At 44.1% G+C, this 24,488-nt stretch overlaps 1 protein-coding gene across 7 annotated transcripts in view; it reads left to right on the plus strand.

Annotated features, from left to right (window-relative positions):
* The window catches only part of LOC138472418 (uncharacterized), a 1,989,442-nt gene that overhangs the window by 1,276,552 nt on the left and 688,402 nt on the right, over window positions 1-24,488 (plus strand). For all 7 annotated transcript variants that reach the window (XM_069610563.1, XM_069610565.1, XM_069610562.1 and 4 more), the window contains one exon: window positions 15,104-15,122. In XM_069610563.1, the coding sequence (XP_069466664.1) occupies window positions 15,104-15,122 (19 nt within the window). The remainder of the gene's footprint in view (window positions 1-15,103; window positions 15,123-24,488) is intronic.

Below are 24,488 nucleotides of genomic sequence, written 5' to 3' on the forward strand. Positions count from 1 at the left end.
AACCATGCAGGAGAATGCAGTGGTAACAATAGGAAGCATAAATGGTAGTAGGTGGGGGTAGGACAGCAGCAGTAACTTCAGAATAGGAAGGAGATGGGTGAGAGGACAGTAGACCAGAGTTAACACTAAGAACATTGTAGAAGGTATTAGACAATGCAGGAGGGCTTTAGAGGAACAGGTCAGGCCCTGGTAGGCAAAGGCAGTAGGAGGAAAAATGACAGCGGGAGGGGGAGATTATGGCACCCATAAAGAGGGAGAAGGGCCAGATATTGAAGACAAACTATTCGAGTCAGGATACTAGGGATCTCATCTCTCTCAACATCACTCTAAGCTATCTCCCCGAGATGTCATACTACTTAAATGGACTGCTGGCGAGCTTTAACCCATATGGTTCAAGATCCCTAAAAACCCTCAATATCAGAGGAGTATCGGGCATAATTCCTTAGAGAACACCTAACGCCGCGGAATGCCGGCAGAGACTCTATCAATTGGGGAATTGGGCTATTTGTTTTGAGAAATTCTTTGTTAAAATACAGAGTTAGAAGGCACATACCTGACATGTTATTTAGTTTAACCCCAATGGCCTGGGCCTTTCTCCCTTTCTACAAATTCCTTATGTGAGGGAAGCTTGCATTGTTTTAAGTTAAATACATCTTTTAAAATGTACCTTCTGTCTTTTTGTGCTTCTTAATCCCAGGTAATTGACATGGAGAAAATTATGTATTCTGACCCCTACTTTAAATATCTAGGTAATGCACCAGTCCAAGTAGATATTCCACTAGCTTCTGTTAAGACCCAGGTCCATTTTATATCCTCTCTTGGTCTGTGGCCATCCCCCATGGGCCTATGCATTATGGACCACATGTTAACTAACCAAGGGTAATCTTGTAGGTCTAAGGGGATTGCTTATCTTGGAGTTATCTGGGGAAATGGACCTTATTTGAAAGCTGTGGACCTAAACATTTTGCTAGAGAAGAGCCTTTGTTCTGTCCGTTCTTGGGGAAGAAGTTATAAGGAAGGATGCCTTTCTCAGGACTCAGTTTATTGAAAGTTTCCTCCCCATGAGGCTTGCCAGATTTTTTCTGTTGTAAAAAAACATATTCTGGACACTGTGGACAAGCTTTGCCAGAGTCTTGCTGGATTTAGGAACTTAAGTTGATTAGGTAGCAGAAAGCCCACTCAAGCCTATCAATCAGAATCCTCACATTATTGCATTGGGGATTATCTGAAAAATGTAAAAATAAGGCCACCAGTGCTATTTTTGTTCAAGGTTCAGGAAGACAGACTTCGTCTAAGGAATGGCAGGCAGGGTTAGCCCCAATCCCATTACTGCCTCTAATTAGCTTGATTTTAAAGTCACTTTCGAGGAGAGATTTCTCTTGGGCCATTATTATATCTCTGGTGTTAAGAATACCATATTCTCCTGCCCAAGTGTGTTTTAACCTGATAATTCATGCCCAGGAGCTTAATGAGAGAAATGCCATCCTACAATAAAGGGCACATCTGTCAACATTGAAGAGTAACAAAGTCCCAATTGTGTGTTGATTTCAAAAGGTAACTACTCATTTTATTTCTCCTAATGTAATTTGGCCCTTAAAACCAAGCCTTGTTAATCCGCTGTCACAGGGAAGAGGGATCAACAGAAGCACTATGAAAGATGGACAGTTCACAAATGATTTTATTGTCCTCACAACACATTGAACTAAAATCCGTATTGAGCCCCTTCTTATTGTGGCGCATAGTCCTTAGTTCTCCTTTAACTCCGTCCCTTGAGACACTCTTCCTGGCAGCAATCAGTTGTTCCCTGTTGTGAGATTTTGTACTGCCCTTCACTCTGGGCCTCATTATGGGCCTGGTGGAGGCTGCCCCTGGTGGGTGAACTGGCGGAAATCTTCCTTGACGGTCTCGCAGGACCAGATTTTCCTGGGTTTTCGCTGCAACATGATCGACTGCAGAGTGTACCTGACCCGGGACAGAATGGCAGATCTGTTAGCCACGTGTCAGATGTTTGCGTAGTCGGAGAGCATGTCGGCCTGGTGGTTCCAGAGGCTTCTGGGTCTCATGGCCTTGTGTGTGCTGGCTCTTCCTCTTGCTCGTCTCAAGATGAGACGGACCCAGATGGCTCTTCGGAGTTCTTGGCGTCAGGCTGTGGACGCGGATTCCAAGCTGATAATGATTCCGGATCCCATTAGAGCGGAACTGGATTGGTGGTCATCTCTCAGAAACCTGTCGGTGGGTGCAGGTTTTCAGCACTCAAGCCCCACGGTGACGATCACGACGGACTCCTCCCTTCTGGGGTGGGATGCAACGTTAGATCTTTTTCAGGTCTCTGACCTCTGGTCGCCTCAGGACAAGCTCCTGCACATAAATCATTTGGAGCTTGTGGCGATCTTCCTAGCGCTCAGGGCGTTCAGACTGCTCATTGCCAACAAGGTGGTCCGCATATGCACGGACAATGTGGTGTCAATGTATTACATCAACAAGCAAGGGGGAATGAAGTCTCCCCCCCTCATGGACCTGTCCATCCAGATATGGGAGTGGGCTGTGCTTCATGGTGTCTGGCTGCTTGCAGTGCACATCCCGGGACAGCTGAATGTCTCAGCGGATGCCCTCTGCCGGCAGACAGTGTTCAGCTACGAGTGGGAGTTGAAGGCGGAGGTCCTCTCATGGATTTTCTTGCGTTGGGGCACACCGGAGGTGGACCTCTTCGCTACGGCGGTGAACAAGAAGCTTCCTCAGTATGCCTCAGAGGGGGGCTGGGAGCCTCCTCTCTGGGGGATGCTCTCAAGATTCCATAGCACAACATGAGAGCTTACCCCTTCCCGCCTCTGCCTCTAGCTCCTCGAGCAATTTGGAAGTTGAAGAATTCTGTGAATTGTTCCCTTCTACTCATAGCCCTGTGGTGGCCGGCCAGGTTTCGGTTCTCAGAACTTCAACACCTGTCGGTGTATCCGCCAATCAGGTTACCAGTGACCCCGATCTTCTTCATCAAGGGGAACAGCAGATGTGGCACCCCTCCCCACAATCGCTCAGCTTGGCGGCATGCTGCCTGAGTTCAAGTCCTTAGAACATCTTAACATGTCTACGGATAACATGCGTATTATCCAGGCAGCCAGGAAACCTTCGACCAGATCCCAATACAGGAGTAAATGGCTTTGGTTCTGTCATTGGTGTTTGGAAAAGCAGTTGGATCCAAGGGTGGCTACGATTGACACAGTGCGGTCCTTCGTGTCCTCCCTAGCAGAGTCAGGTGTTCAGGTTCTGTCATGCAAAACTTATCTTTCAGCAGTTTCCGCTTATCTTTCTACAGACCAATGTTCCTACTCTCTGAGTAACGCAGTGGTTAAGAAGCATTTTGCAGGTTTGACACGCCTCTATCCTCTGGTTCGTAGTCTGCACCCGCCGTGGGACCTAAATGTAGTCCTGACGGCGCTGTGCCATAAACCTTTTGAACCAATGGCCGCGGTGGACCTCAAGTACCTATCCTGGAAAGTGTCCTTTCTGGTCACTGTCACGTCAGCGAGGAGAGTGAGTGAGCTTCAGGCCTTGTCAATGGAGCATCCTTCCTTGGTTTTTCACAAGGATAGGGTAGTCCTGCGAACAAACCCGGCCTTTCTACCGAAGGTGGTAACCGAATTCCATCTGAATCAGTCAATCTCCCTGCCGGTCTTTTTCCGAACCCTGCCTCAGAGGCTGAAAGGGTTTTGCACTGTCTTGATGTCAGAAGGGCTCTTAAGTTCTACCTTGACAGGCCTTCCGAGCTTAGGAGTTCTTCTCAACTTTTTGTGACCTTCGGTAACCCTCAGGGTAAGCAGGCGTCTAAGGCAACTATTTCTCGATTGATCGCCGCCTGCATCACGGAGTCTTTCACCGTCCAAGGGCTGAAACCTCCTAAGGGTATTCATGTACACCTGGTGTGGGGCAAGGCAGCCGTGGTTGCTTTTCAGAAATATGTTCCCTGGGAGTCCATCGCTAGGGCAGCTACTTGGGCCTCCCCATCTGCTTTTTGTAAGCATTATTGTCTTGACATGAGCTCAAGAGCTGATGCTCAGTTTGGTCAGGCTGTGCTGAAGAACCTTTTTCAGTAAGGGGTATTTCCATCCAGCCGTAGTTCCTGTTAGGAGTGCTTTGGGAATCTCCCACAAATATGGAGGAAAGGGGACGGGACGTAGGAGTATAACCAGGTTACTCACCTTAGTGACCACCTTACTTCTAGTCCATAGTCCCCTTTCCTCCATACGTCCGCCCACCGTCCCCTCTAATAAGGTTCCTCTGTTATTGCTAAAAGGTCTGTGACCTGGTGATAGAAAAGGACTGATGGGCGATGCGCGGGGCAGAGCCAAGGTGGGCGGGGTTACAGCCGCGTGCTGGGCCCCGTGCAAGAAAGAGAGGAAGGAAACATTTTTGAAAAAATGTTTTGGATACTTTTTACAAAGTGCTCAGGTCCCGTCCCACAGGACGGAGAGATGTCCCACAAGTATAGAGGAAAGGGGACTATGGACTAGGAGTAAGGCGGTCACTACGGTGAGTAACCTGGTTATTCTCCATCACTCATTCACACACACCATCTTTTCGTGTAAACAAAACTTCATAGTACATGTGTTTTTGACAAGTGCTTTTACAATATTTTTTGACCCTATCCTTGATACAGGTGTCACTGTTTGTTATAATTCCAAACAGTTTGTATAGTCGACACGTGTTTCGGTCATGGGACTGACAATCGTTTCCTTCTCTTTTTCTAGACATTGATCAGGACGTGAAGCCAAGATCAAATGTCTTGTTTTTCATGGACTGGAGTGAGCCACATCATCTCTCCGTAATTCAAATTCGGAGATGTAGGAGATGTTATGGAGTAAATCCCTCACTGGTACCTCAGGGTAGCCAGTTCAATCAGGTCAATTACACTTTAAGAGGGCATGCATATATCCCATAGTATGTTCTTCTCCGGGTCTGTACACTCCCAACGAGTAAACAACAGATATGCACCCTCTATTTCTGTGACCCCCACGGGGCAGATAGATAAATAAATGTTTCTTTGGGATACGTACTTCCTCTCCCAATTATTTTTCTGTATTAGTGATGTTCCTTTTTCTTATTGTTTTCCTTTTCTATTTATGAATCCGCTTTGTCGAGTTACAGTGCATCCTCGGTAGCACACGCAATTAAACCACTTGCCCAGCTAAACCCTTCTTTTTCTGTAATGCTGTCTCAAAAGGTAGAAATGTATTGAGCCAGTAAATCCTGTCATCCTTCATCCACCGGTCCACCCCCTTATATTTGGACATTCTGGTCTGTTCATCACCCACAAGTCCTACAGCAAATGCCAATTTGAGTAATTCATGGGAATATCACGAATATTTGACTGCGCTTGCGCTCTCCTAAATGTCGGTCTCTATGGGGTATCACTTGGCAGCTGGCCATTTCCTACTCTCAGGCCTAGCACTAATAGCAGTGAAGCCACCTCCAGCTCATCCAGATGCTGACGATTTGGAATAGCAGTTGACAGGTCTGGGATAGAGCAGATCATGTTCTCTCCCGAGATGCCTTGTAGCTGATGAAGGGGTTCCTATTGTACTTTAAAATTTCCTAATGCAAGAAATGCCACACCCACCTTTTGATGCATTGGAAAAGGTTGGCTCTGCAACAAGGTATTTAATTCATGCAAAAGCCTAAGATTAATTCTGCCTTTAATTTGTCTTAAATACATATTAAACACTAAGAAATGTGTGATTTCATCCACATTAAATTATGCACATAGTATATCTGGTTTATTTATCTCAATGGCAGAGATCTTGTATCTCAGATACCGTCAGCACCACATTGAAAAGCTCCATCTAGGGCAGCCCCCCTTAATTGCAGGGACACTTAAATTAGAATATCGTACAATCACCAAAGGGTCAACTGCCAATTTCTTGTGGAAACAGATTATATCAAAATCCTCCACAAAAATCCCCATTCCAAATCCTCAATCTTCACACTCTGCCCAGCTATATTGTATGATGCAATAGATACGTTCTGAGCTGAGTCCCCAAGCTACGATAACCTGCGGGGGACATGGTTGTCAAACCTTATTAGTTATACTCTGACAGCAGCCAGTGAATTTAAAGGTTCTCACCTGCTGCTGGGAATGTATGGCTGTATCAGTCACAGCCTTAGTAAATATAGGATGCTGTTTAAAAGAAGGCATTAATATGTTATTTTCAAAACTTGCTGGTATCAGGGGCTTATTGGGGAGTGGCAGTGGAAATAAAATCCCTTAGCCCACCAAAATGTTTTGAGGTCAAACCGATGTTTCCAAGGAATATTGCAAATGTGTCCGCAAAACAATCCTACAGCCAGATGGTGCAAATGTACAGTAATCAATGGCTAGCAGCACATCCACCAGCCCAAGATCCACCAGCACAACCTCTATTACATCCCATAGAGATTGATTTTATCTGGGTACCTTCTAGCTGATAAAATGTCTTCCCTTATGATAGTGTGATATCCCTTAACATGGCAGATCCTTTGCATCACTTTATATGTTAAGGTACCTGGGGGTTCTCTTCTTCCATTCTCAAGTTTAGAAACCTCTGTCATAAATACATTTTATTTAAAAAAAGAGCTTCCAGATCCATCCTGATAATATTACCTCTGTGACCCATTTCCGCTTAACAATGTCTGCTGCAGGGTAGGGTGTGCTCTCTACCCCTGGAAACAATCTGTTATTTCGATGGGGGTGTGACAAGAAAAGGGTATTATTTAGGATATAGAGTTTGTAGTAAATTTACAACTGGGATCCGGTCTTGTAATTTGTACAGATTCACAAGGAGTATTTTTAAGGTTCTCAACTTGGTGACCCACCTGGTTATTATAAGCAACCTTTAGCAAACCATCTTCTTTCCCTTGTGATAGGAGATACAAGACCCGCAATCTCTTTAGTAATTAGATTTAGAAATGTTCCACGTCACACACATATCTTGACTTTTAAAGATTCATTATAAGCTATAATATTATCAGCTTCATCTACTTCTGGAGGAATATCTGCTGACCTGCAGTCCTGTGTGGTTTTAGCTGCTGACACCAAGGTAACACAGCTGTCTACACGAGAACAACCTAACATGAGATTGAAATGATTAGTAGTCTCAATTCCATCCACAAAGATTATCAGGTCATTGGTTTCCCCATTAATACAGGTTATCAGAAACCTATTATGATCTCCATGAATATCCATAACAATAATTTAGTTGGGTTTATCACTAAGTTATTTTTGATTGCATATTCAGCAAATGCTGTTAACTTATGCTGTACACCACTTGGTGCTGCATCGAAGTAAATAAGATTCTGTACATATGCCAGCCAATTCAGGTTAACATATACCAGTCTAACTGGGAAGGAGTGAATATAACCACATAAGACACCAATAACCGAGATGTAAATATTTAAAAGAGTTGGGACCAAAACAAAGCCCTGCCGCAGGCCCATTACATATGAATGAGCCTGGATAGTTAGCTATCTAAATTAAACTGAATTTGAACTTTACTATTGGGGTGGAAAGGCATCAATACTTTTAAAAGACCCTCTAGAATATTCCACTTCATTTACTTGTACCATAAATGCAGAAGTCAAACCTGCCAAAGGCAAACGATAAAGCAATGCAATGCTATGAAGCGACTGCTTACGTAAGCAACTTATACTGCCATTTACAATAGACCGAATTATCCCATTCAAAGATGTGTCCATGTTTTTACTAAATCCAACTTGAAATTTGGACAATGTTCCTCCTCTTTTAAAATGATTGATGCAATATCTCACTTGTTACATCCAAGAGGACGATGGGAGTATAATTGCTTATATTACCTCTAACACCCTTTGTATAACAATACAGGGGACAACACTAAGGTGTTTATAATGCTGGAGAATAAGATTATCAATACATCTGGTCAAAGATTTGGATTATGTTTTAGTGTGACGTAAACTAATTTTCAGGGCCCAGGGTTCTTTGTATATTTAGACTTCTGGATTCAATCCTTAATAATCCAATTTTTCAAATATACCCTCCCAATTAAGTTACAGAAATATTGTCTCTCAGATAGTGTTTCTCTATCAAAAATACAATGCTGACATTTTTACTAATGCATAGATTACCCACAAAACCGAGGAGTGTTTAAGGGTTACTCTTTGTGTTTTCTGTATTGAATTTACATGCTGTGAAAATGGGAGGTCTCAACAGAGTACAAACAGCACAAGGAGGGCTAGGGGGTTACAAAGGGATTACATGATTCAAGATGGCAGATAGACCAGTTGTGTACTTGCTCTCATCCCCAGGCTCAAAGCAGTTCCAGGTTCTCTTAATGACATAACCAATCCCAGCTGTCAACCAATTACAAACCACAGGGGCAGGGCCCTACTGTAGATCAAACCAGAGTGAGAAGGGAATGCAATAAAAAAGCACAAAGCTCTAATCATCCAGTGAGGGAGTTGAGCCAGCTGGAGCCATTCGGAGAAAGAGAAGCTGGAACTGAGGAAAGGTTTGGTGTTTGGAGGTTGTTGGCGAGCAGAGCAGATATAAGGAAAGAGGTGGTAATATCAGAGGAGGACAACGGTTTGGAGAGTGAAGTTGGTATTGTGAGAAAGGAGGTGGTAATATCAGGGAAGTCTAGGGATTTGGAGAGTGCAGGTGGTACTCTGCCTTAATGCCAATACGAAAGATATCCTACACAGTGGAATGCATGCTCCTTGTTACCCTATCCCTCTCTGGCCAGACTCCCTGGGTCCCATCCCTTGACTCACCTGTCAGGCAAAATACATTGGGATCATCTTTGACTCCTTGCTCTCCTTGTTTCCACACATCACAGACCTTGCCAAGAAGTCCAACTTTCAGCTCCACCGTCTTAGGGGCATTCCACCTTTCCCCACCTCCCCTCAGAAGATCAAAGTCTCCAGAGCCCTGGTTCTCTCTAGGATAGAGTACTGCGACAGCCTCTTCCTCAATTTGCCTCGTTCCTCCCTTCGCCCCCTCCAACTAATCCAGAATAGGACTGTGAGACTTATCCTTGGTCTCAAGCCCAGGGACCGCACCTCTCCAGCCCTAAAATCTGTCCATTGGCTACCGGTGACCGCAAGGATTATATTCAAGACCCTGTGCATCATCCACAAGACTCTATGGGGCTTGGGACCTCTACACCCTGCTTTCACTCTATATATATATATATATATATATTCCAGCCAGAGTACTTCAGTCCCCTAGTTCCAATTCTCTGCATGTCAAACATTTCTCGAAGCAGAGAGTGGAAGTAGATCCCTTTCTTCGGTTGGCTCCTCCCTCTGGAACGTCCTCCGTTCCCCCCTCCGACTTGAGTCGGGTCTTCTAAAGTTCTGTATACTTCTCAAGACTTTCCTTTCCTTTTCTCCTCTTACTTCCCTCTCCCCCCTACCTTGCTAACTCTCCCTCTGCTGCCGCGACTAGGGACTGGTCCCTTCTGAGTCAATCAGGGGCCAGCCAAATCCCCACCAGTCCCCCCTGCATCCTTTGTCAGCACTTGCCCTCCGGCTCCCTTTCCCGGACTAGACCAGCTTGGTCCTCCCTGCCCCCTGCATCATCCTCGCCCCCCCTTTTTTCCCCTGGCACTTGCCACCTTGGCCCACCCAGCACTTACCTGCACCCTTTCCCTGGGGGCACTCTACTCCTGCACTTCCCCCTTTTCCCCCTCCCCCTGCACTTACCACATTCTCACGCACATGCACGGTAGGATTGTCAGAAGGCCAATATAACTGTTTTTTGTTGTTCTATGTCCATGATTCCCTTATCCCCCCACCCAATCTTGTCTTGTGACACCTGGAAAAAATACAATAAAGAAGGAGGTGGTAACAAAAGAGAAGTGCAAAAGTTTAGAGAATGAAGGTGGTTTCTAGAGGAAGGAGGTGGAAACATCAGGTGGTGAAAGTGACCCTGAAGGATAAGATGGGAAGTTCATAGTTGGAGATAATATTGTGGAGGTAGACAAGGAAGTGGTGACATTAGGTGGTGTGAGTGATTCTGATGAAGAGGTGAGGTGTTCATTTCTGGTCCCGACAGTGGGAGGATGAAGGAGGCAACAACAGCAGAGAGTAGTAGTAGGGTTGGCTATGGCGATAGCAGAGGCTACAAGCACTAGTGAAGTGGAGCTGGTAGTAACAACAGGTGGCAAATGAGACATTCAGGAAGTGGAGTTGATAAGAATAAGTGGTTAAGGAACCATGCAGGAGAATGCAGTGGTAACAATAGGAAGCATAAATGGTAGAAGGTGGGGGTAGGACAGCAGCAGTAACTTCAGAATAGGAAGGAGATGGGTGAGAGGACAGTAGACCAGAGTTAACACTAAGAACATTGTAGAAGGTATTAGACAATGCAGGAGGACTTTAGAGGAACAGGTCAGGCCCTGGTAGGCAAAGGCAGTAGGAGGGAAAATGACAGCGGGAGGGGGAGATTATGGCACCCATAAAGAGGGAGAAGGGCCAGATATTGAAGACAACCTATTCGAGTCAGGAGACCAGGGATCTCATCTCTCTCAACATCACTCTAAGCTATCTCTCCGAGATGTCATACTACTTAAATGGACTGCTGGCGAGCTTTAACCCATATGGTTCAAGATCCCTAAAAACCCTCAATATCAGAGGAGTATCGGGCATAATTCCTTAGAGAACACCTAACGCCGCGGAATGCCGGTAGAGACTCTATCAATTGGGGAATTAGGCTATTTGTTTTGAGAAATTCTTTGTTAAAATACAGAGTAAGAAGGCACATACCTGACATGTTATTTAGTTTAACCCCAATGGCCTTGGCCTTTCTCCCTTTCTACAAATTCCTTATGTGAGGGAAGCTTGCATTGTTTTAAGTTAAATACATCTTTTAAAATGTACCTTCTGTTTTTTTGTGCTTCTTAATCCCAGGTAATTGACATGGAGAAAATTATGTATTCTGACCCCTACTTTAAATATCTAGGTAATGCACCAGTCCAAGTAGATATTCCACTAGCTTCTGTTAAGACCCAGGTCCATTTTATATCCTCTCTTGGTCTGTGGCCATCCCCCATGGGCCTATGCATTATGGACCACATGTTAACTAACCAAGGGTAATCTTGTAGGTCTAAGGGGATTGCTTATCTTGGAGTTATCTGGGGAAATTGACCTTATTTGAAAGCTGTGGACCTAAACATTTTGCTAGAGAAGAGCCTTTGTTCTGTCCGTTCTTGGGGAAGAAGTTATAAGGAAGGATGCCTTTCTCAGGACTCAGTTTATTGAAAGTTTCCTCCCCATGAGGCTTGCCAGATTTTTGCTGTTGTAAAAAAACATATTCTGGACACTGTGGACAAGCTTTGCCAGAGTCTTGCTGGATTTAGGAACTTAAGTTGATTAGGTAGCAGAAAGCCCACTCAAGCCTATCAATCAGAATCCTCACATTATTGCATTGGGGATTATCTGAAAAATGTAAAAATAAGGCCACCAGTGCTATTTTTTGTTCAAGGTTCAGGAAGACAGACTTCGTCTAAGGAATGGCAGGCAGGGTTAGCCCCAATCCCATTACTGCCTCTAATTAGCTTGATTTTAAAGTCGCTTTCGAGGAGAGATTTCTCTTGGGCCATTATTATATCATTTCTGGTGTTAAGAATACCATATTCTCCTGCCCAAGTGTGTTTTAACCTGATAATTCATGCCCAGGAGCTTAATGAGAGAAATTCCATCCTACAATAAAGGGCACATCTGTCAACATTGAAGAGTAACAAAGTCCCAGTTGTGTGTTGATTTCAAAAGGTAACTACTCATTTTATTTCTCCTAATGTAATTTGGCCCTTAAAACCAAGCCTTGTTAATCCGCTGTCACAGGGAAGAGGGATCAACAGAAGCACTATGAAAGATGGATAGTTCACAAATGATTTTATTGTCCTCACAACACATTGAACTAAAATCAGTACCAAGCCCCTTCTTATTGTGGCGCGTAGTCCTTAGTTCTCCTTTAACTCCGTCCCTTGAGACACTCTTCCCGGCAGCAATCAGTTGTTCCCTGTTGTGAGATTTTGTACTGCCCTTCACTTTGGGCCTCATTATGAGTTAGAAAAATTGGTGCTAAACGCCAAACTCGTAATGAAGCCTTTTGAGCTCTGTCTTGCTTTGCTGCTGGTTGTAAAGGTGTTCCTTTGGTCCTCAAGGACTTACAGTTCATTTGACACAACCACCGCTATTGTGTTGAGCCACATTGATGTGATTGTGTTGAGCCACTTTGTCATGGGCACCAGGATACTGGATATGTTCCTCTCCTGTGAAACCTCAGAGCTCCTACCCACCTTAGACCCTCCATGTGCTTACCCTCTTGGATGCACCAATCCACAGCGCTAGCTCGGTAAGACTGACTCTTCAGAGTCACAGACTTCAGAGCATCTTTTGGGACAGGTTTTCTTTCTAGTCAACACTGCCTCATTCTGCCTGCTGGTCGGCACCTTGTTCCTTTGTTAATTTAATTCCCCACTGAATGAGTTCTTTCTCATTTGTCTGAAGTCGTTTTATACCCCACTCTCTTCTCCAGGGTTCATCCATTTCCTCCCAAGACCCCACTCCTCCGGCTCTAACCGTTACCATCCAAATCCGACCCGTTGTACCCCACTTCTTTCTCTCTCCTAGGTTGTTACTTTACCTGGATGTTGACTGAAGTCAGTAATGGAGGCGGGAAGTAGACAACAACCTAGATTAAAACCTTGAAACCGGCAAAGAAGTAGGGTGAGGTTATGGAGGCAAGGATGCAGAAATAAAGGACTCAGACTGAAGGAGAAAAAGAAAACACACAGGGAGAGACTGGCACAGAGTGACCAAGCAGGGTGAAGAATTACGAGTGCTGTAATGTGACCCAAAGGACTGCCATAGTCCTGGAAAACTCTGAGTGCCGCAACTGACATCCATGCCATCTTGCTGAAGACTAGACAGCTCTAGATTATTTAGTCAAAACAACTAAATACAGTGCAACATGGCTGCAGGGTCTGCCAGCAGTTGCATAGGGACAAACTACACTACAATCCTGACCCCTTCAGACGGCCCAAGACACATTTCCTGACAAAGAACATCTAAGTAATTAAAGGTGGAGACCAGCTGTAATGATGTGCTAATAACCCCAAATTTCAGTTTAGGGTTTTTTAACTAACCAACCACAATTACCTTAGATTTTCCTATATTAATGACCATCCTTCTTGGCAAAATGTTGCAAATTCTACCAAGAGTGTAACTAATTCTTAGTCTTGGCCATGAAACTTTGTTGTCTGCAAATACGAGCAGTTGAATAGAACACCCCTTAATCTTAGGTAAATATGTAGTCATGAATTGTACTCTAATATCCAACCAATTCAAATACAAGATAAAAAAGCATGGGGATAAAACACAACCTTGACGCATTTCTTGCGTGGCTTAAAAGGATTTTTGCAGTTGACCCAGAAGCCCATACTTAATGAGTTACATCCACTGATTATAATCGCCTGGCACAAATGAACTCTAAGAGGCCTATTTTCGAGTTCCTTCGAGCGTTATAAAAGGTGCTAAACAAAGGCGTAATTGTGTTTCGCCTTTCTTAACATCCTTTTTAACACTCCATGGGATTGTTTTTGTTTTTGTTTTTTTAGGTGGTGCAATAGGGCTGTACGTTTGTTACCTGAGTTCCTGCTCTGCCTTCAAAAATGTTTAGTTTTATGCTAGAATGATATCTTCATGCTGGTGTGAAACCAAACGATTCAAATGTTGCCCACCTGTTTTAAGCAGCTACTCAAATCAGTCGCTTTACACATGTCAATGGCTCCCACAATCATTCATTTTGGGAAGCTTTTACGATTTTTCTAAAATGTAAAGGAAAAAAAGGTGGCAAGACAATTTCATCTGTTGAAGCATTTTTTATCCACTGGATCTTGTAAATGCTGATTATCGTCAGCTGGGGCTGATTTGCAGTGAAGTACACACATAGGCCATCCCTGATCCCTTTGTGTAATTATCACTTTCTTGCGAATGAGACCTGAATCTTTATCTAAATTATCCGTATTTTCTCTCACTCGTCGCAAGAACATGGCACACTGAGTTGCTACCACTAAGTATAATCTCCTGCTGCCTACAAAGAATTTAGTTCTTTGCAATTCGTAGTTTTTCTTGTCACAAAAGGGGGTGTCACACAATTACAGCCACTGAGTGTAATTTTCTGGATGCTTGCAAACAACTCTAGGACTTTCTCCATACTTCCAAACCACTGACAAGACATGTAACGTGTGTTTATGTTATGCAAGGTTGTCACTAGGATTCTCTCCTTTGAAATGTTTACTTCGCGCTCATCCAAATCCTGTTTTAATGCAGTAGCTCCTCCTTACGAAAGCTTATTTTAATGTTGTGCCATTACCTCAGCTGAAGCTTATTCTCATTTTTTTTACTTCTCCCTCAAATAAATCAAATTCATGTTCTACCTCTGGCGAACCTAAAGCTTATTCACTCAACTCCTCCTGTAACCTCCTACCTCTGCCTGTTCCTAAAAGACTGATCACACATTTTGGCCACATATGCTGTATTTATCACTTTAGCCCTAAATCAACGAAACATTTGCCTGAGGACTTGACTAAGTTCACGAAAGCTCAGTTCTACCCAAAGAGCCATTAGTTTGGTGATTCAGAATTTGGCTGCATAGGTTTGACAAGTGACACCTTAAGTTAGATTCAACATTTCACCATGTGTACTGAAATTGTGTGATAGTGTCAAAAGGAAACAATAATGTAGGTCAAAGAAACAGTACCTGTGCAAAACATAAGGATTGCTCTGACCAATGTGTTTTGTAATGTGACTATTGGTACTACAGAACAAAAAAAAACATTAAAGTGTCAAGGAAGTCATCAAACTGAGGGAGGAGGATTTAACGTACACAGCTGTGTGACTGTTCTTGTGTTGCATGGATAAATATATGCGGACAGTCAGATGCCATCCATCAGTGAATAACTGTCATATGAACAGAGTGCAGTAATTTATCTTTTTCATGTAATGTAAAAAAGTGAAGCAGAACCATATTTATTTGAACTGATTAACTGTTTGTTACACAGAAAATTAAACAATATTTCTTTTTTAATTTTTGCAGGGTTTTTTCAATGAAAAAGGTAAGAGCATAGAGATGTTTTGTACTTTTTTTGCAAAGGTTTTGTCTTAAAAATAACATGATAGATGAATATAACAGAAGTAAAAATAAAATAAAAACATTTTAACATACTGCTTAATCTGCATCAAAGCAATAAGGAAGGCTGCATGAAGGTTACACTGGGAAACATTACCAGCATCAAAGCAAATACGGGCAAAATCTGTATTCCCCCTCCACCCCAAACCATCCCAAAACACATTGTTAGTTATACTTCTGCAAATTTAGCACAGGAACTTTAAATAAAATCATTTTAGTACATAAGGGACAAGTTCTTTTTGCACTCAACCACCAATGATTCCAAATGGGACCCCGGCAGATCTGTCTACGCTTCCAAATTCTCGATAAATTTTGACGTGTATATGGCCTTTTTAGCTTCACACACACCTGCTAAACTCATTTATTTTAGGGGCACTGGTAAGCCCCCAAGGCACTTCAGGGAGAAAGTTTCTCCTATTCATGTTTTCCTGTGTTTTCATTGTGTAACTCACACCAACTTCATGGTTGCACACATTGTATCCCTTTTACATTTTGTGTGGCAAAACGTTTTTTATGCATTTGTGATGTGCCCAGTGTAAGTTACTCCAATCAAGCAATCCCACTAAGTCAGTGCCTTGTCTGGGATGCCCAACGGAAGCCCTTATTTATATATTTTTATGGCAAGTTATTATCTGGATGATGAACCCTTGTATAACACCCCTCTCTTAGAATCCCCCTTAACCCCACTGAGCCAAGAGGTAGGCTTGTTTTGCAAATTTAAAAGGTTTATTTGAAAAATTAAACAATATATATATATATATATATATCACCCTTTTATAATAAATTAATAATTGATATCACACTTATGAATATAATGTTGATCAACAATGGGTAATCTGACACTAGCACACTTCTTTACAATCAATGAGGAGTTAGTATAGGATGGATAAGGCAGCGTAAATACTTTTATGGTTTCAAGGGAAAAGCAATGAGGAATAAAATGCAGTACGGCACTGTTCGGATGTCTCTGGATCTCTGGTCTCTCTGGATCTCTGGTCTCTCTGGATCTCTGGTCTCTGGAGGTTGATGGATTTGAAGTCTGGAGTCTCCCGGCAAAGCGTCCCACAAGAAAGTGGAAAGTTAATCTCTCTACCTGGGTTTCAATGTTCCTTTTATGTGTTTTGAAAATGGGCGTGTGCCTGGGCCTAGCTAAGCCTGCCCCTCTCACTTATCATTGGCCAAGCTTTCCTCTCTCCCTTGATTGGGGGAAGGAAATGTGAGTCAGAGTGATGCTGTAGGTTTTATGGTCCGAGGATCCTTCCCCTGTCAAATTGCACACAAATCTATATTTGATCCAAACACACATTTATCTATGTACCATTTTTCAAACATTATAGGTCCAGTTAACATATTTTCTGTAGTACCAAACCATCCGATCCCTGTCTTTGTACGATGTTGTGTCCACTTTTGACAGAATTCTGCCCCTTTTCATCCAGATAACGACCTTTAAACCTTTCCAGATTTGACACAACTGTACACCCCCCTTCTACACACATTCCAGTAAATTTTCATTTGTCTAGCTTAAACACAGTGTCTGCAATATCAATAAATAGCGGGGTTCTGCCTCAGAACATAGTACAGAGTCCTAACGCCTTTTAAAATGTGCACGGAAAAATCCCAAGAATAATGATATTATTTATATAATTTTGACCAGTCTGCACTATGACTTATCTAACTTTTTAAAATTATGCCCTGGTCAAAAAGTGGTGTGGCTTCCCACATCACATGGTGGAATAACTGGTTTATCCACTTCCCCCAAGCTCAGCTGGCTCTCACAGGCACTGCCCCTCCCAGTTTCTCCCAAGAGGAAGCCATTTTACAACCCCCCCCCCAATATAACATTTGCCTGAGCCCAGGACAGGGCTTTGTTCAACTTCCTGCAGTCTGCAGGTACCCCTCCCTTAATTCAATTAGAGAGGTGTGATCTCCTTTTGGTGGGGGCAGCAGGATGCAGCCAGGCCTGGGAAGAGTTGTTGAGCCAGTTCAACTCCTGTCGGGGGTAGTTGTCAGGCAGAATTTTATTTCTTTAAGCCAAGCTTCAGCTAAATGTCCTGTTTGTTCCCAGTTTAAATCAAACTTACAATTTTTACACATGTAGCTAGAATGCTGATTCTAAGTTCAAAACCATGACATTTAACAGTTGCAAACTATGTGACACTCAAAAGTAGGTCACTCATTCAATTTAAACATTTCGATTTTAGTGGTTTTAGTCCAATTTCACTTAAGCTGCTGACATCCACAGCTCAGCCAGTTTTGTTATAAACATTGTTTTGGGCTCTTCATCTTCCCAGATTTTGTATGCACACAAGAATACATTCTGCCAAATGTCTGCTGGTGTTCATTGAGATTTTTGAATATCTTGTGATGTTTAAAATAGGCATTATGAGCTTGCATTCCGGGAAACAAAGGTGATTTTAAAGCGCTTTTAAGCTAACAGGCCTGTTATTTTTCCTTTGACACCACCTTTCACCCCTGGCGCTTCCGGTCCATCATGCTGGCACTGGTGGGTGGCAGGTAAGACAACCATTTTGGTGTGCGCACAACCGCGCGGTTTTCCTGGTTCTGGGATGGAATGATGGGCGGCGACAGCTCATCCCCACATCCACCCAGTCTATTGATTTAGTTTTGTTCTGGGATAGAATGATGGGCGGCGACAGCTCATCCCCACATCTACCCCGTCTAATAATCCAACATGGGTCAAAACCATTGACACTAGGATGGCCTGGTGGCAGTCAACCGTGTTTTACAACATTTTCGGTGCACTGCCATACATCAACTTGTTTTCTGTGTTACATCAACTTGTTTACTGTGTTATAGATGACAGCATACCTCCAATGATCACTTCTCCCTAGTCTAATGCTAACCCCACACGGACCATCACACCGATGAAACAACCATCAAGGGCGCACTTATCAATGTAAGGTCACTATTAGCCCATGCGCTTGACATCTCCAACCTTATCATCGCCAACAAACTTACCTACTTGCGGTAACTGAAACATGGTTACATGCAGCAGCAGGCCCAGCACTATCACTAGCTATACCTGAGGGATTCACAATATACAGGAAAGACAGAACTTCAGCCAAAGGAGGAGGGGTCACCGTGATTGCGAAATCCTCCCTATCTTTGAGAGAACTACCCTACCATCCATTGCCTTCAGCGGAACTACTCTCACTTAAACTCTCTCTTCCCAACAACACTACCACCACCATGCATATCCTATACAGATGACCAAACCCACTCCAATCCTTCGACAAGGATATAGCCCACCTCCTATCTAGGGATACCAAACTTTCATCCAGAATAATTATCCTAGGCAATATCAACCTTGGCCTCTACAACAGCTTACATCCATATGCTACTGTCATACAAAACATTATTGATGTCCTAGGACTCCCCCAACTCATCGAACTGCCCACCCATGACAAAGGCCGAACCTTAGACTGGCTTGCCAACTTGAATGTGTCTACCAACATCACAGCCAAATCCCCTTGCCACATTGCCATCATATTCACTTTCAAAAAACAAACCTTGCTTAAAACTACACCACACTTGGCCCCAGCATCTCTCGCAAGGAACACTCACAATATCAAATGCACCAACCTGCTTGCATTGCTAGGCCCTATCACAGAGTACACCCACTCATCTACCATTCCAACTGACATGGTAGATCTATACAACACCACCATCCTCCACGCCATCGATAAAATCGCCCCACTCAAACTCTGCAAACCTAAACCAAAAGCTCACCTCAATTCCTGATTCTCACCTAACCTGAAGGATCTGGGAACCAACAAACCTGCCGAAGCACAATGGAAAGCCTCACCATCCAAAACAACAGAGATCTCTTCCTCACATCTGCAAAAAAATGCAAGCAAGCTATACTCCAAGCAAAGAGCCCCTCTTACAACGAGCGTATAGCAAATGCCAAATCCGGCAGAAAAGAATTAATTACCAGATTGAGGGAACTTGAGTCACCAACTAATGCACCTGAAACCTGCCTAAAAGATGAAAGTTGGTGTACCAACAAACAGAACACCCTCACAGACAAAATGTCAATGCTTCAAACTAAAATCGCCAACAAAAAAGATAAGGTGACTATGTCAGACACTGAAACAAACACCCACACCACAGCCATACCTCCTCATACTTTCGAATTCCAACCAGTTGCCACCACCGAGGTTACCAAGATCATTGCTAGCCTAAAACTTTCCAGGTGTCAAGGTGACATCTGCCCTGCCCCTTGCATCATCAAAGATTGTGTTACAGAACTTGCCCCATTTATCACCTCTCTCTCATCAACGACTCCTTTGCACAAAGCACTGTCCTGAAGAACCTAAAGGAAGCCTGGGTCCTCCCACTTCTTAAAAAAAACACAATTCGACCCAAACACCCCTACCAACTTCCGCCCTATTACCACAGTCCCTTTCCTTCTGAAATTCCTCGACCGTGCTGCCTATATTCAAATTCAAGAACATCTTGAAACAAACAACCTCTTAGGACTCTGCCAATCAGGCTTACAACCCAGACATGGCACGGAAACAGCGCTCCATGACATTAAAAACCAAATGGACGCTATAATCGATAATGGGAACCTAGCCATCCTCCTGCTCCTAGACCTTTCTGTGGCCTTTGATTTGGTGAACCACAAAATCATGTGTCGTCACATAGCCAGCGCTGCCCAATTCTCATCAAGTGCTATTTCCTGGATTGAATCTTTTCTCTCAGACCGGACAATGAGAGTATTCTCTAATATACCTAATGCTGCGGTGTACCTCAGGGATCTTGCGTGTCACCAACGTTGTATAACATATTTACCAAGCCTCTGTTTGACCGACTAGACGAACTTGGAATATCATACACGAACTACGCCGATGACACGCAGATTCTACTGCACCTTTCAGGAGACTATGACAAAGACTCCATCCTACTCAACAATCTCTATCAAATGTTTCAATCTTGGAGAGCCCAACATGAACTTTGCCTAAATGAAAACAAAACAGAATAACTATTGGTTGGCTCACAAACAAGCCTCAGAAAACTCGACTCCAGATACAAACTATTCACAATCGATGGGAACAATATCACCATCTCAAAAGAAGTCAAAACTTTGGGTGTATACCTTGACTCCTCATTAACTCTAACCAGACAAATCAACGCAACTGTCTCAACTGCAGCCTACAGGGCCAAACTTATTAATGCATGCAGACCATACCTCTTACCTCACAGCTGCCTGACCTTAGCCGGAGCACACATCCTGTCAAAACACGACTATTGCAATGTTTTGCTAGCTGCCACCTCGGCCACTAGCATCAAAAAACTACAAGTCACACAAAACAATGCCCTCCGAGTTGCCTTAGACTTCCCTAGAAGAGAGCATATCTCTGAAATAAGACGTAATGCACGCTGGCTGCCAGTCCAGGACAGAATCAGATTCAAAACACTAGCAATCACCCATAAATGTCTAACCAACACTGCATCCAAATATCTCACCAATCAGCTCACCCCTACACAAACCATCAAGCCTAATCGAGCTACATCAGCTCACCTGTTTACTGTGCCCACATTAAAAAGAACTAAAGCTGGCGGTCGCAGCTTCCCAGTCGTCGCTGCAAAATGCTGGAACGCTCTCCCGCAAGCCATCAGATCTGATATGTCACATTCCCCGTTACTCAGAAAACTAAAAAAATGGCTCTTCCCTTCGAACCCCTAATACTCACACCTCCCCATGTGTACCACCTCATTGCTAAATGTATACCTAGCCTCAAAACTACTGAGAATCAAAGGCTGAGAGCCCCCACATTGTAAATTTGCAAATTGTATATTCCATTTGTATATATTGTATACATTGTATATATCGTAAACTCTGCAAAGAAACATCTGTCTTTGAATGCTTGTACAGCATGTTGCCTATGGTAACAACTGCAAATGTTTTTTTACCCTGTACTTCCAGCCCCCAGATAACCACGGGTTAGGCGCACTCTATAAATGACAAATAAATAAATAGAAATAAGTAAATAAAAGCAATTTTGTGTACCATATACTCAGAATGACTCTCCTCACGTGTTAAGACCTGTCCCTTAGCCATCTTGTTTTGGGCCATTATCCTGCCCTCTAAGCAAGGAAAACTCCAAATAAGGGCATGAACTTTCGCATGATCATGCTCAGGGCTCCTGTCAGTGATTTGTGACTGGAACTGATTGAAACTGGGATTGTAACTATTTTGCTCCAATCCACATTTCTCCCAGTGGGAGTCCGTTGCAAGGCAGATGCAGGACAGCTAACTGCCCATGATTAGACAGCCATTGTCAGTTTGTAAGGTGCAGATCCTTCCTATTGGATGGCCATGGTAAAACCCAGCCTGGAATTTAGATAATCAGAGAGGGTATTGAGCCATTGACAGGGTCACCAAATGGAACCAAGAATCTGAAGAGGTCTATGCAACTCTATATAGCGCCCCAGTATCCCCACTGGACCCCTCCCTGCTAGACAATATCCCTCTGCCCCAGCTGTCGGAACAACAAAAAACACAGCTGAACGCAGCCCTTACCGAAGCAGAGATAGCAGAAGCTATAGCCCAATTACAGTCTGGGAAAACACTGGGCCCCAATGGTTTCCCAGTTGAACTCTGGAAAAAACTTCCACAAAATGTTCCACGGGGCTCGAGATCAGGGCGCTCTCCCGCCGGACTTGTGCAAAGCCACGATTGTTGTAATTCCCAAGTCGGGTAAACCACCTGAACAATGCGCCTCCTATAGGCCCATCTCATTGATTAATACTGAATCCAAAGTCCTTGCCAAACTCCTGGCCAACCGACTACAATCGGTCATCACCTCCTTGATCCATCCGGATCAATGTGGGTTTATGCCGCATAAATCGACACGCATGAACGTACGTCTCCATCTATTATTAGAAAGGGCCCCAGTTATAGACAAGCCACTTGCGTTACTAGCCATAGATTTTGAGAAGGCATTCGATTCGGTTCGCTGGCACAGCCTCTGGGAAACCATGCAGAGAATGGGCTTTGGTAACAACTTTCTAGGATGGGTACAACTTCTCTATACAGAACCACTAGCAGAAGTGAAAGTAAACGGGTGGCCTTCTGAGCCCTTTCCCCTTGGCAGGGGCACAAGACAGGGATCCCCCCTGTTCCCCCTTCTTTCGCTTTTGCAATAGAGACACTTGCCTTATGGCTCCGTCAGAGCCGGGACTGGATGGGATTCAGGAGGGCCACGAGGATAGGACGTCCTTGTATGCGGACGACCTCTTGGTCTATCTGTCCGACCCAACACGATCCTCCCCCATAGTAACGCAGATACTCATCCGCTTTGGTGAATTTAGTGGGCTGACAATCAACTGGAGCAAGTCTATCCTTTTTCCCGTGAAGGTGGTACACAGGCCATTCCCCAGGAATGCCCATATAAAGTGGAACCGAGTGGATTTCGATATCTGGGGATCTGAGTGTCCGAGGACCTGACACGCTACATTACCCGCAACCTCCAACCAACCATGGACCGTTTTAGGGATGATGTCCGCCACTGGAAACTTCTTCCCCTGACACACATGGGCAGAGCTGCCCTGTTCAGAATTATTACTTTTCCCAGATTTCTTTACATACTACAAAATGCCCTGCTTGAGATCCAAGATCCTGAATTCGACCGCATTGATAATCTCCTTAGAGAACTCATATGGGGGGGGGGGGGTCAACCCCGCATCGCACTGACCACGCTTCAGAGATCGATTTGGGAGGGAGGAATCAGCGTGCCCCGCCTTCGGGTATACTACTGGGCCTCCCAACTAGCAGTGGTCAACGACTTACTACATGGGGACCGCGAGCTACCACACATGAGAGCCGAAATAGATACACGATATAGATCCACTACACCTGCTCTATCAGCCCCTCCGCAGACCCCCTCCGCAAACGATGGCAGCACATGTTACTACGGTCTGGAAACGGACACACACCTTTGTGGGCTTGAAAGACAAGATCACCACTGCACAACCCCTATGGCACAATGGTAACCTGACGCAGCTTGGGAAACTTAAACCTTGGTCCAAATGGGCAGACGCTGGTGTCAATAACATTGGGGACGTCCTGTCGGGAGGGGAGTTTATTTAGTTTGAAACACTGCAACTACAATTCCAGCTCCCAATAACCGAACACTATCACTACACTCAACTAGCTCACGCCTTACGAATGCATATCCAACCAGACTCTCCCATTCCTGACTATACGCCCATAGAGCGTAACATATTCCCGGAATACATTCCTGCCAAATGCACCTCTATATTATATAACGCCATGTCCTCCTTTGCCACACCGGAACTTCCTCACCTTAAATCTAAATGGGAAGAGGATGTGGGTATTATAGATCCGGAAAACTGGATCCAGATTCTAATGCACCCCAGGGAAATCACCATCTCCTCCAGGCTCCGTCTGGTGCAATTGAAAATCCTTCACAGAATATACTACCCTAGAACTATGATACACAAATGAAACCGTGCCCCAAACCCGTATTGTCTTCGATGCGGGAGAGATACCGGAACATTTATACATATCCTGTGGGAATGCCTTCGTATTCAGGCCTTCTGGGGGCAATGCTGCAGGGAATTGTCTGGTATATTAGGCCGCAACATAACACTAGACCCGAAAATACTGTTACTGGGTAAACCAGACAAAAGCGTTGTGAACAAATGGGAAGGACTGCTCCTCGCAACAACCGCAGGACTAATGAAGCGAAACATCGCACGGAAATGGGGCGCTCCGGATCCCCCAACATTGGAACAGTGGGGAGATGACATGGACACATGCGCAATGCTGGAACACAGAATCTACAAAGCAAGGGGCTGCCCTGCTAAAGCCTTCAAGATCTGGGGGAAATGGGGGGAACGCGACTCCTGCTAATCCTTGACATTCCAAAGGTACACACTTTTGAACGCAGGGAGGCAGCTGCAGACGGAATTTGTCAGACCTCAAATATGATTTATTATTGATTCACTCTTTCGAATGCATATGATTTGATTTTATTTCGTTGTGTTCTTGTTGATTATGTTTGTTGTCAAAAACAATAAAATATACTATAGAAAAAAAAGAATCTGAAGAGGGAAAAAACACTTAGAAGTCTTGGAGAACGTCATCAGAAGCATGCAGCATTGTCAAAACCAATCCCGGTGTACCGCTGCTTCATCTCTGGTGACTAGAGAAAAAATGCGTTGGTGCCTTCCTCCCTTTGAGTCGTGAATTCAACCAGTCTTGTTTCCTGCATCATTGTCCTGCTGTTGGTGGAGTTTG

This window comes from Ambystoma mexicanum, chromosome 8 (assembly GCF_040938575.1).
Source record: "Ambystoma mexicanum isolate Mex_15411 chromosome 8, UKY_AmexF1_1, whole genome shotgun sequence".
NCBI classification, from domain to species: domain Eukaryota; kingdom Metazoa; phylum Chordata; class Amphibia; order Caudata; family Ambystomatidae; genus Ambystoma; species Ambystoma mexicanum.